The sequence below is a fragment of the Capsicum annuum genome, chromosome 2 (assembly GCF_002878395.1).
Source record: "Capsicum annuum cultivar UCD-10X-F1 chromosome 2, UCD10Xv1.1, whole genome shotgun sequence".
NCBI classification, from domain to species: domain Eukaryota; kingdom Viridiplantae; phylum Streptophyta; class Magnoliopsida; order Solanales; family Solanaceae; genus Capsicum; species Capsicum annuum.
In genome coordinates, this window is record NC_061112.1 from 138,139,090 (window position 1) to 138,152,539 (window position 13,450).

Here is a 13,450-nt window from a genome sequence, read left to right on the forward strand (position 1 = left end):
AAGACAAAATTTGATGTTGAAATTTAGTATAGATTTCATAAATAAATGTTGATTTCAAATCATAACTTGAAACTGGGGTCTCAACACCTATGGACAAGTACATATTAAAAATAGGATTGAAATTCGTGAATTTATAGGGCTAGAAGTTGAATACGTACATTGTGTGCGTATTTATATCAGTGGGTATAATTTATTTTTAAAATAGTCCTTTTAGCTATAGATACAGAGAGCATAAAACATTTATTATTTATTAAAAGAGGATTTAATAAATAAATTTATAGTCGATTTTAAAAGTCTAAATATTAGAAAAATTAACATAGAAGTGTACTATTATTTACATACATAGTTGAAATAAAAAAAAATATCTTGATAGGATAAATTCCTAATATTAAGACATCTGACATAGCTCAACTAAAAACCATACAATAATAAAAAATGAAGTTGATTTTATAATCTTAAATATTAAGACTATAATTAAATTATAAATTTCTCTAATATGTCTTTCTTTTGGAGGGTAAAAAAGTTGTGAGTATATGGTGTTAGAAATTTCTACTTCTATAATAATCATACAAGATAATACCCCTTTCTTTAAATGTAGGCATCAAATGAAAGAAAGGGTAAAAAGGTCATTAAATGAATATTTTATATTTTTCAAAATTTTGTTATTAAAAAAAAATTTATATAAACAAAAATTAGTTAAAAAATAATAAAATGAGTTGGGTGACTTTCTGAGTAAAACATCTAAAGTTGAGTGAATTTTTGAGTAAAGTTCAAAGTTAAGTAACTTTCTAAGATTAAAAATTAAAGTTGAGTGACCGTTTAAGTTATTAACTCTGCTGAAATGAGACAGAATCAGAATATGTTCAGAATTCGAGTGAAAAAAGTAATTTACCGCACTGATCATACAATCTCTGAAAAAGTCAACATTTTATCCTGTACTGAAAAAGCAAACATCATGCCCTCTCTTTCTGCACCATCCACATTCCATATCAAAGAAGGAAGCAAGAAGCAAAAAAAAAAGATTTCACTTCTTCTGTTGAACAGGCCGAACAACAAAGTGAATGCCAGAATATGCTCAAGATGAAACAAAAAATGAAGTCATCGACTCCAATGAAAACAAAAAAAAATGTTGCCAACACATTGCTTTCATATTATTTCTTTCAATAGTTATAATATAGCTTCAATATAATTTATACTATACTATTTTCTCACTACTTATATTACACTCTCTTTCATTCTTGTTAAATATATTTGTAGGTTGGTGAACCACATATTATAAAACATAATTGTATTACCTGCAAACATATCTTCGTCCGTGCACAGAACGTGCTCGGACTCACTAGTTTTTATATACGTGCAAATGTGCAACTTTATGGATTTCCATGATATAATTGTGATCGTATGAGGCCATAAGTACATTCTTGAATGTTGGGTCAATTATTATACAAGACTATTTCGATTAAATTGGACAACTCAAAATCTTAATAGCTCAATTTAATTGGATTAACTAATGATTGTTTCTTTCTTATACCGTGCTTAACTATTATTTGTTAAACTAGTTTTCCCAATGACTGAAGCACCACCAGATTCCTCTATTGCCATAGATAATAAATAAATGGACTCTATAAAGACCGTACGGGTATATTGTTGCTCCAACATTGTTGCCATTGCAGTGGTCTAAACTCTAAGTCCACTTTACTTCTTCATCCCATGGTCTGAGCCAACTTTTATATTTTAGTCCAAAAAGAGCACTAGAGAAAAGGTATGCAATTTATTCATTTTCCGTCCACAAAGAGAGCAAATTGGGCTTCCATTCATACCCCAATTGGATCAATCTTTCCTTAATTTGAAGTACTCTAACTGGATGGACTCAATTGTAAAATTAAGTGGTCCTGAGTGTAAATAATCAAACTTGATGGCCTTGACTTGTGAATCTCTTAACTAACTTCTCTTTCTGACCATATCCTCGTGGACTGTCAGTCTTCTTTCACTTTTGATCCAAAAATTGTTGTACTTTGTTTGAGTTACTAAAATGGCCAACAAAGTCTCCAACTTCTCGGATCTGATCCAACGTGTCACTGCTTCTTGCTTGCTCCACCCACTCTCCTCCAACGCCCACATCTCCAATGCTCATGACGAATCTGAAGATGACGACAAGTACACTACAGAAGACGAAGAACAAGAAGAAGAGGAGGAAAACACACCGTATAATGTGGAGACTGTGGAAAAGTTTGAGGTGAAAAAGGAGGACACACAAACGGAGAAAGTAATTGAAATGGAAATGCTGTTAGGTGAAGTGTTTGATGCAGTATCGGCAATGAAGAAGGCGTATGTTAGTCTACAGGAAGCGCATTGTCCTTGGGATCAGGATAAAATGCGCGTTGCTGACGTGGCTGTGGTATCTGAACTGCGAAGGCTTGGAGTGTTGAGGGAAAGATTTCGTCGGAATGTTGTTAGAAGTGGAAGCGGAAGAGGAGACTGGAGAGTCGGGGCGGCAACGTTGAGAGAAGTAGTGGCGCCGTATGAATCCGCTTTGGATGAACTGAAGCAAGAAGTGAAGACGAAAGAAATTGAGATTGATGATTTGAAGGAGAAGTTGAAAATGGCGACGCTGGTTAGCAGCAATAGTAATGGGAAGAAAAGTAAGTCGAAACGGAGAGTTAGCTGCAGCAGTCAAGCTCAGGTTAATGTGTTGCCGGCACCTGATTTGTTCGAAGCTACAGTGAGTTCAGTTAAAGAAGCGTCAAAATCTTTCACGAGTTTGCTTCTCTCTTTGATGCGTTCTGCTCACTGGGACATTGCGGCAGCAGTGAGATCCATTGAAGCTGCTTCATCCAACACCACCACTACACCAACGGCGGATTCAATTGTCGGAGCCAACCACGCAAAATACGCACTGGAATCTTATGTGAACCGAAAAATGTTCCAAGGATTCGATCACGAGACATTCTACATGGACGGAAGCTTATCATCACTGCTCCAGCCAGACCAACACCGCCGCGAGTGTTTTACACAGTACAGGGACATGAAAGCAATGGATCCAATGGAACTTCTGGGAATTCTCCCAACTTGTAGTTTTGGGAACTTCTGTTTCAAGAAGTATTTGGCTATAGTGCACCCCAAAATGGAGGAGTCTCTGTTTGGTGATTTGGAGCAGAGGCGTCAGGTGCTGGCTGGGAACCATCCAAGGAGTCAGTTTTACGGGGAGTTTCTTGCGCTAGCAAAGGCTGTTTGGCTGCTGCATTTGCTGGCCTTTTCTTTGGATCCTCCACCAAGTCATTTCGAGGCGAGCAATGGATCTGAGTTTCACCCCAAGTATATGGAAAGTGTGGTGAAGTATTCCATTTCCATGGGGATAGGAGGGAGAATGGGTAGTGGTTTAGTTGTCGGGTTTCCAGTTAGTCCCGGGTTTAAGCTCGGAAATGGATCAGTTGTTAAGGCCAGGGTTTATTTAGTCCCCAAAAATGGGTTTTAAGTTTTTTGGATGGACATAAATTAGTCCATGCACTACTTGCCTTGTCTATGTATTAGTCCTACTAGTTGGTATCAAAAATAACAAAAGGGTACATTTGGCTTTGGGATCATTTTTGTGCAAAAACAATGATTGAAATTATGTCTCTTGTTTACCGGTAAATTTAAAAAGCTTAGTATAATTTTTGCTCTGGTAGACTTAACAATGTAACGTTTGCTCGCCTTTGTGAAATGAATCTATCACCCAAATAACGGTTATCTTCGAACCTTAAATTCCACTTACTAATTTTTTGCAGTTTTTGGTACAACTTCACATATGCCCATCTTTTTTCTGTTTATTTTCTTGTTACTGATACATTGAGGTAATTTTGGACTTAGATTATGATGCTTCGAGGAAGTTAATGAAAGTCCCCTCTTTTGGGGACTAGGCCATAGGGTAGAAATTCTGTGTGCATATATATATATGACGTTCATTTTCTTTTCAAGGTCATTGCTTTTTGAGTTTTCTCTTATTCTCAAAGCTCGAGGATGAGTTCACCAATGTTTATTTTCAATTATACTTATAGATAGCTTCTTTCCATGTTGATCCTATCAAGAAGGTAGATTCAGTGGGAAAGAATATACAACATTAATCTTAACAAGAAAACAATGTTAAGGTTCTTGATTGGATCAAGCTCCGGAAGATAGACTGTTTTAGTCTGTATGCTGTTCTCAGTGTGTTCAATAGAGTCTGCAATGTCTCCTATTTGCTTTGTGCAAACCAGATTCTGTTATTTTGCAATTGTTCTTTACCTGTATCTGCATAAGCTACAGAGTGCAGTGTCTACTATCTCAAGCTCATTGCTGTCATCTTTTTTTTTCCCGGCTCACTTGCTAGACTTGCCTTGTGCATGAATCTTGAATCCATTGACTATCAACCTTCCTTAGGCTCAGAACTGGTTCTGACAATTATTGTTCACTCTATTTCAGGTATTTGAATTATAATCCTAGTAACACAGTTCATGGCGTTATTCATGCACTCTCCTTATATACAATAAAAATATAGATAGAGAAAGAGACATGAAATTGATGTATGCTCAATCACCTGAAGATTGTATATTTCTACATAACAACAAAACTGTGTATATAAAATTTACAGTAAATGGAATATCAACTGCTGATTAGCAGGAGAAAACATTCAGTAGTGAGCTTCTAGATCTAATCAGGCATCTAAATGTTGCTTCCAATCCATCTTCAAAGCTAACAAGATAAGCCTCTAAGCTTTTGAGCTTGGTTTCTAAGCTCATGTTTTCTTCTAGCGCTGCTGGTGCTATGCTTTCTTTGTTTATCAATCTTGAAAGCAGTGACCATTTAGATGGCTTAGGCTTCAAAAGTGGGGCACACAAGAAGGACAAAGCATTTGGAAAGTTGACAGGCATACTGCATTAGCTTTCTTTAGTGCTCTAATCACAGATACTGTAACTTGATCTGCCTCTAGCAAGACCGATACTGCAGTCTCTTGATCCATTTGCTTCAAAGTCGAGACTAATCTTTTGGCGTCCCGCTTGATCTTCTTGATGAAAGAGGTAAATCTTTCAACGCTGTCATCTGTAGTTGAATCTCCTTTTCTCCTTCTGAAGGAGGATTGAAGATCTCTTACATTTTCTTTACATCGTGAGACAAGTTCCTTTATTGTGCCACAAAGGTCAAGAAGCCTCACTGATTTATCCAATAAATCATCAAGCCATTTTTCATGTAGACTCTGGGAGAGGGTTTGAGGTAAGTTGAGAAAATCATCTATGCACTTGTACAATTTCTCCAAACTGAGGAGACCATTGCTCACAGCTTCTGGTGCAGTTGATACTTCCAATGATTTTAGCTTGTTTAGCTCCTCTTCAACTCTCTGGGTGGTTGGGTGTGATCTGCCAGGCAAACTGAGTGATCGAACGTGATTAGGTTTTGAAGAAAGAGCAGCCATTTCTTATGATTTTCTTTCTGATGTGGGGATTTCTAAAATTTGTGTTAGCATTGAAGATTGAGATTTGGTATTTATAGGCAGACAGCCATAGCAGTAGAGACAATGAACAATGGCCTAATTAAGTAAGCATGTGAGTGCTCCGCTGGATGCCGTATTTCTTCAGTTGTTTAGTTAGTTTCCGTCATGTAATAGGTGGCCAGGTAAGGTTGTCTCCTCCATAAATGCTTAAATCCATCAATTACTATAACACAGAATAATTAGATAATTGAGGTATAAATAATTACATACTAATGGGAATATTTTAAGGGGTCAAGACTTTCAAAAGGGGCTAGTTGGTCAATTATAAAATTCATAATGCACGATTGAAGTTTAGTTTATGGAATTGTACATGTATGGAAGTTTTTCTTTTGGATTTGTTAGGTAAGGGGTTGGAATCATATCTCTATAAGCTTCTCAACTAGATGTAATGTTTCCAATAATGCCGGGAAATTCAGAAAGGCCTTATGCATTTTTTCAAAGTAATGAGTGGTTTCCATGAGGAACTTATTAATAAAATGTAGAAGAGCACATATGAGCTGTATAATCTAATTAGTTAAATTGTGTTAAGATATGGTGTACAAGGTGATGTAACAAAAGAATACTTCATCATATGCAGGACGGGGCTTCTTGCCTGATGTCACCCATGCCTCAGTTTCTGGCATAGTTGGTGAGTTCTAATACCTGTGAAATATTGATCTATTCTCATGCTTAATCTTTTATACTCTTGATTTTAGTGAAGAACTAAACAATAAAATATTAGAAACAAAACTAAGAACTTAGAGTATGAAAAGTTTACTTTTCTATAGTTCATCAACCCTCATGTCTGGCACGTGGAGAAACACCAAAAGGTTCTGCGAAGATACATTAATCAAAGGAAGCTGAGTTTTACAGGACACGCACAGATCAATAATACATGCCAGTGCAATCATATCCTGTTAATTGTTCCCAAGATATGGCTATGATTTCCATCCTTTTAATCAGTCCAGCAGTACGTGGCTTCTGCTGGCTGCTCACTCAAGGAAAAATATTCAATCAAATCAATAATGGGAGTGTGTTGATAATTTAAACATTTAATTTTGTGCATACATGTCTGGCTGGTTATTTTCTGCTTGTTTAATGTTTACTAAATTATTGACTGAATAATTGTTCTCCTGTACAACTCACCCTCCAGAACAAAGAGAAGGAAAATTTACATTTTTTCAAACCTTTGCAAGTTATAACCATGAGTTTCACATTCTCTCTGAGATATCTTATTTATTTAAGTATGCTAGGAAAGGAACTCTTAAGAATGAAGAATGAACCAGATGGAGAGAATATATTCAGGAGAGAGCCCCTCAATCTGATCAGGCACCTAAATGCTCCTTAAAATCCATTGTTAAGGGTGACCATCGAAGGATTCCTGCCAAGTTTTAAAGTTAATGTTGTCTGCTTGACTTTCATATGCTGTTCTTAGCCTTGTGCACCAATTTTAAAACAAGAACCACTTAGATAATTTGGCTTTAAACTTGGAACAGATTAGAAGTAGCAAGAGCATTTGCAAAATTGGCTTCCCTTAGCACTACTCTAATCACATATGCAGTGTCCAAATCTGAATCTTGGAATTCTGATTCAGCAATCTCTTCATCCATTTGGTTTAAGAGTTAAGACGAGGACTAACTTTTGGGCTCCTCCTTCATCTTCTTGCTGATGAAGGTGATCTGGTGAATCTGGCTTTTGTACTTGAGTCTCCTTTTTCCCTTCTTGTTGTTCTATGGAACACAGAGAAGAAGAAAACGTTTGAGGATAAAAAAATATTCTGCTTGTTTACTCAGCCAAATATGAGAATATAACTAGACAAAAATACTCCTATTCTATTTCTAACTAGGAAACTAATAAAATTCTATTCTAACCTCAACTAGGATACTAATAAATCCTATTCTATATCAACTTAGATAACTGAATTTCAGAAATAAAATTACTAAACTAAAAAGAAAAATAACAGCAAATAACTCAATACTTCAACACTCCTCCTTGAGATATTTGCTGGTAACTCCAAGTTGTTCATTAAGAGTTTCAAATCCAAGATGTCTTTCTGGCCCTGCTTTATCCTAGTGACATAATCCTTCATCTCATCACCACTCTTGGTGGAATGGTAACGAAGGAGGTCAGCCAATTTGGCTTTGTTCTGGCTGTCTTTATGAATGCCCATCTTCAAGTTCTTTGAGAAAGCTTCATAGAACTTGTTATAGTCCTCTTTGTTCTCATCAATTTCATTGAACATCTCAATACATTTCTTCACAAGGTTCTTTCTAATCACCTTGAGAATGTTGTTCTTCTTTTTTCGAGTTTCAAATGCTAACATAGCAACTTGCTTCAAGAAAACTGCAAGCTCCTCATCTTCAGAAGCCTTGGCAAAAGTTGCAACAAACTTATTTGTACTGTGGAGGTATTCAGCCCTTGAATATTTAATCCAGAATTCTTTTCCTGACATCTTTTCAGGAACAAAATTTAAATATGCTTGGCAGAAAGCTAGTTTCTCAGGAAAAATCTGATGAATTACCTCTGAAAAGCATTCAATCAACAATTACAAATATCTTGTCCTTCAAAGTTGCACCAGCTAAGTTACCCCGTTTCTCTTTCAAACAAGGGCACATAGTCCATTCATCATTAGCTGGGTTGTACGATTCAACTGTGTCATACCACAAGTTTCCAGTTCCACCACCAAATACATAAAATTCTCCACTCAGTTTTGCAACAGAGGCATATGCACGAACTGAATTCATTGGTTTAAGTAAATTTAACACATCGAATGAAGGTAAATACGAGTCCAATGCTGATAACCATGATACACCATCATATCCTCCTGTTACGAAAATCATCTCATGCTTCAGGTGTCTATCATCAGTATGGTCAATCATTATTTCATCAGCACGTGTACAAACAGTATTTGAGGACTCCAACATCATACATCTATATTTTAACTGTTTAATTTCTTGTTCAGCGTGAGCCATCTTCTGCTCCAAATAATTCATCTTACGATTTTTCTCTTCTATAAAAGCTTTTAGTTCTTCCAAATACTCCAGCTGGTCTTCCTTGAGGAAGAGAGTTAATTTTGTTCCTTTGCCCAATTTCTCAACATTTACATCCCTCGTAACAGTGAATGAACCACCTGCTTGTGATTTGTCATTGTTTGCTTGGTGGCCAAAATAACCTGCTCATATTGACTACTTCGGAAAACTTGCTTAGAATTTAAGTTCCAATTCAAAGGAAAACTTCTTTTTATCATTTCAACTGTAATCACTTCTTGGCCGCTAGAATCAGAAACAACACATTTTTTTATCTTTGAACAGTAACATATAATCTCGTTCTAGCATTTGACCAACACTCAATAGATTTTGGTCAAGAGCAGGAACTAATAAAACATCTTGAATAAATTTAGTACCTTTGGGAGCTTTAATTGCCACAGTTCCTTTTCCAACAATCTCCAACGTGGTTTTATTGGCCAACTTGACACTACCTTTGGCAGATTCCAACTTCGTAAAATATTCTTGTTTGCTGGTCATGTGTTGAGTGCAACCACTGCCCAGAAACCATGTATTTTTATTATTCTATCTTGTTGCTGCCATCGCCGTAAGCACAAACTCCTCCTGTTCTTCAACTACCGAAAAGTTGGCTTTTTGAGTTTGTTGGTTGTTTTCCTTATTCACTCTGCAAAACCTTTCAATATGACCAAGCTTATTGCAATATCTACACTGGAGAGGTGGTTTATTCCCCTTAAACCAACAATCATCGTCTTTATGATTGTTTTTTCTACAATACTTGCATGGAGGAAAGTTCTCTCTCTTCTTGACTTCATTGCGAGAATCGCCTTGATTATTTCTACTAGAATTAGTAGAAGTTTCTGGGATTTTACCTTCCTCTTGCATCTGTATCTTCCCTTTGAACTTGGCTTGAAGAGCAGTTTCAGTAGCTTCTTTTAGTCTTAAGGATCTTCTTTGCTCTTGAGCTTGAAGAGCATGTACAAGTTCTGAAGGTGACAGTTTTGTGAGATCCTTCGAATCTTCGAGTGAGGAGATCTTTGCTTCAAATCTTTCCGGCAAACTCACAAGAACCTTTTCCACGATTCTTGAATCTGTAAGCTCTTCTCCCATAAGTCTGATTTGGTTTACAACCTTCATCAACTTGTTGGAGAATTCTTCACTAGTTTCTGAATCTTTCATTCTGAGAATTTCAAACTCTCTTCTCAGATTTATCACTTTTATTTGCCTAACCTTGTCACTTCCGTGAAATTCTTCTTTCAACTTATCCCAAGCCTCCTTTGCAGTCTCACTTGCCATAACTCTAGCGAAAATTACTTCTGAAAGTGTTGATTGTATGCAAGAGAGAGCCTTAAAGTTTTTTGCAACCTTTCTCTATGATTCTTAATTTGCGCTGTTGTTGGATTATCTGGCAAAGTATTTACCTCTCCTCCAACCTCTACCACTTTCCATAAATCATATGCTCACAAGTATGTTCTCATCTTGATAGCCCAAATTGGATAATTCTCACCAGAAAATATTGGGGGCGAAGGAATTGAAAAATTGTTGGAAGCCATAACAGTCTTGACTTTTATGCAGGGTTATTTTTGGGGTCTTCTCTCTCACAGATCCCTCAAGAAATTGGCTTTGATACCAATTGTTGTTCTACAGAACACAGAGAAGAAGAAAACGTTTGAGTATAAAAAAATATTCTGCTTGTTTATTCATTCAAATCTGAGAATATAAATAGACAAAAATACTCCTATTCTATTTCTAACTAGGAAACTAATAAAATCCTATTCTAACTTCAACTAGGATACTAATAAATCCTATTCTATATCAACTTAGATAACTGAATTTCAGAAATAAAATTACTAAACTAAAAAGAAAAATAACAGCAAATAACTCAATACTTCAACACTTCTAATAGAGGATTGAAGAGCTCTGACATAGGCAGAGAGACACTTGTACGTTAGCTTTGCAAAGTCTAGCAAGCCTGTCCATGGCACTATGCACTAGAAGCTAGCCACGGGGCGCCGTTAGGTACGACCAACAGGTAAAAGGGAAGGCTATTAAGCCCCCTGAACATTTTATATGTTAAAACTAACTAACCAACTCCACAATTATGCAATAGAATCCAATTAGAATTGGAAGATTTTAGGAAAGAAATCCATGATACAATCAGGCACTTATGTTCTTTCCAAATTATATTCGAACTTGTCAAGCTGAGCCTAAAATGAGTGCCAGCCAAGTTTTAGCCTAGTCAAGCTCCTTTTAAATCTATATTTGGGGAGCTTGCGGATCATTGTTTTCATGGACTGCTAGTGGACTTTTTGGGAGCAATGCACTTAAGCTTGCTGAGCAAGGACACAATAGTCTCTCAAATTAAACTGATATTGAGTCGAGCAAAATGGCAGTGTTAAATTTTCCATTTAATCATTCGAAAGAGTGCTATGTTTGGCTGCTTTGCCATGCTGATCTGGGGCCAGATCTTTTTGCTGGATCTTGATTTTCTTTTCTTTTTTTAATTTGGCTGAGTAGCTAGAAAAAAAAAGGACTAAATATTAGCCTCCTGATTTTATTTAATGCTTCCGATTATCTCAGAAGACATATGATGAAATCAAGATTGTCATAGTTACAGTGGTCACCACATCTATGGACTAAGATAAGCAGATCATAAACTATATTTCTACTTTATCAGTGATGCATAAAAATATGGTCGTTAAGTAAAATACTGAAGAAGTTATTCATGCTCATTCTGTCCCTTCATTAGCTTGATTTTTGGAGCCAATTACGTAAAGTATGTAATAAATGTACCTGATATAAGGTACATGGAGATACTGTGAAGTTCTTTCTTTGTGCTGAAACTCACAGGCATAACCTTTTAAATTTTGATCTGAGAGAGAGAGAGAGGCGGGGCAATAAGTGGTGTAAAATCTTTCACTTGAAGTTTATGTATTTCTAACATAACTACAAAACTGTTTGCATACAATTACAGGTGTGGAATAACAACCGCCAGATTAGCAAGAAAGAACATTGAGGAGCGAGCTTCTAGATCTAATAAAGCACCTAAATGTAGCTTCCAGTGCATTTTCAAAGCTGTCAAGGTAAGCCTCAAAAGGTTCCAGCCTGGTTTCTAAGCTTGTGTTTTCTTCTTGGACTTCAGCTGCTATTCTGTCTTTGTGTACCAGTCTTGAAAGCAATGACCATTTTGATTGTTTAGGCTTCAAAGGTGGCACAGACAGGAAGGACAAGACCATTTGGAAAATTGAAATGCATACTACATTAGCTTCTCTTAGTGCTCTAATTGTAGCTATTGTTTCTTCATCTGCATCTAGCAATACTGGTACCACAGTCTCTTGATCCATTTGTTTCAAAGTCAACTCTAATCTTTTGGCATCCCTCTTGATTTTCTTGCTGAAAGAGGTAAATCTTTCAGCGCTGTCATCTGTTGTTGAATCTCCTTTTCTCCGTCTGAGAGATGATTGAAGATCCCTTACACCTTCTTTGTATCGTGAGACAAGCTCCCTTGTAGTGCCGCAAACATCAAGAAGCCTCACTGATTTTTCCAATAAATCGTCAACCCATTTAGCATCTACACTTCGGGAGAGGGTTTGTGGCAAGTTGATAAGATCATCTATGCACTTGTATAATTTTTCCAACCCGAGTAGGCCATTGTACACAGTGTCTGCTTTTGGTGCAGCAGGTACTTCTAATGATTTGAGCTTGTTGAGCTCCTCTTCTACTCTCTGGGTGGTAGGGTGTGATCTCCCAGGAAAACTGACTGATCGAATGTGATTGGGTTTTGAAGAAAGAACAGCCATTTCTTAGTTTTTTTTTTCTCTGATGAGGAGATTTCTCAAACTGGTAATTGAATTGCAGCTTCAGAGTTGGTATTTATAGTTAGACAGACATAGGAGGAGACAGGTTGAGCAGTAACCTAATTAAATCAGCATGTGATTGCAATGCTGGATCTTTTTGGAACTCGTAAACCTGCTACACATTTGGCCAACAAAGGTTCTGGTGATTACTTTCATTAGTACTCGTAGTTATGGGATGAATGTGCGGCATCTAATAATCATGTGCGTGTTTAAAAGATTTGATCCTTTTTGTCTCCAGAAATGGTGCCAATACTCTGACGCACAAATTTTTTATAGGTATTATGTGATTGAAGATGCATCAGCTTCAAGGAGCCTGCTTTTTTTTGTTCAGTTGTTTAGTCGGTTTCCGTCATGTAACAGGTGGCCAGGTAAGCTTGCCTCCTCCATAAGCTCAAATCTGTCAACTACTAGAACACAAAATATTTAGATAACTGAGATACAAATGATTAAAAAGTGGTGGGAATATTATAAGGTTTCAAGACTTTAGAAGGAGCTAGTAGATCAAATATAAAATTCATATTGCACGATTGAAGTTTATTCTATGGAACTGTACACGTATGGAAGTTTTATATTTGAATTTGTGAGCTGTATTATCTAATTGATTAGGATGTGTTAAGATATGGTGCGCAAAGCGAATAGCAAAGAAATTTTTCATATTCAGATGTGCACGAGTACCTTCTTGTCTAGACATTACCCTTTATTCAGTTTCTATCATGGTAGGTGAGTTCTAATACCTCTGATATATTGAGCAGTTTTTTTTATGAAGCTTCATGCCTTTAATTTTTTACTCTATGCAACTTTGGAGAAGGTTATCTCATAAACAATAAAGTGAATTTGTTTCCTTTAACAAGGAACATGATTAAGAACTTGCAGTATGACATCATCTTGTAAGGTTTTCTACTTTTGGTATACTTCTTGTATACGGGCAAGCTTTTGCCCTTGTCTAATGAAATTTATTACGTTATTAATTAAAAAGAAAAAGAAAAGAACTTGCTGTATGACAATTTTAGTTTTCGCCTGTTCATCAATCCCGAGGGGGTTAACATGTACACGAAAGGTTCTTTGAAGACGAAATAATCTAAGATGAAGCTAATGAACAAACACAA

The 13,450-nt window shown here is 36.4% G+C and overlaps 3 protein-coding genes across 3 annotated transcripts; 1 reads left to right on the top strand and 2 right to left on the bottom strand.

Moving 5' to 3' along the window:
- Positions 1-1,941: 1,941 nt before the first annotated feature.
- On the top strand, positions 1,942-3,584 carry LOC107859812 (protein GRAVITROPIC IN THE LIGHT 1). Its single transcript, XM_016704924.2, has one exon. The coding sequence runs from the start codon at positions 2,033-2,035 to the stop codon at positions 3,473-3,475; it is 1,443 nt and encodes a 480-aa protein (XP_016560410.1). The 5' UTR covers positions 1,942-2,032; the 3' UTR covers positions 3,476-3,584.
- A 952-nt stretch (positions 3,585-4,536) lies between these two features.
- On the bottom strand, positions 4,537-5,648 carry LOC107858272. Its single transcript, XM_047407176.1, has one exon. The coding sequence runs from the start codon at positions 5,426-5,428 to the stop codon at positions 4,838-4,840; it is 591 nt and encodes a 196-aa protein (XP_047263132.1). The 5' UTR covers positions 5,429-5,648; the 3' UTR covers positions 4,537-4,837.
- Positions 5,649-11,423: 5,775 nt separating this feature from the next.
- Positions 11,424-12,287, bottom strand: LOC107861301. The gene has a single exon (XM_016706643.2). The coding sequence runs from the start codon at positions 12,285-12,287 to the stop codon at positions 11,484-11,486; it is 804 nt and encodes a 267-aa protein (XP_016562129.1). The 3' UTR covers positions 11,424-11,483.
- Positions 12,288-13,450: the final 1,163 nt, after the last annotated feature.

Bases quoted from the DNA above. Each gene is read 5' to 3' on its own strand.
- LOC107859812 (XM_016704924.2), top strand. From the start codon at position 2,033: ATGGCCAACAAAGTCTCCAACTTCTCGGATCTGATCCAACGTGTCACT.
- LOC107858272 (XM_047407176.1), bottom strand. From the start codon at position 5,428: ATGGCTGCTCTTTCTTCAAAACCTAATCACGTTCGATCACTCAGTTTG.
- LOC107861301 (XM_016706643.2), bottom strand. From the start codon at position 12,287: ATGGCTGTTCTTTCTTCAAAACCCAATCACATTCGATCAGTCAGTTTT.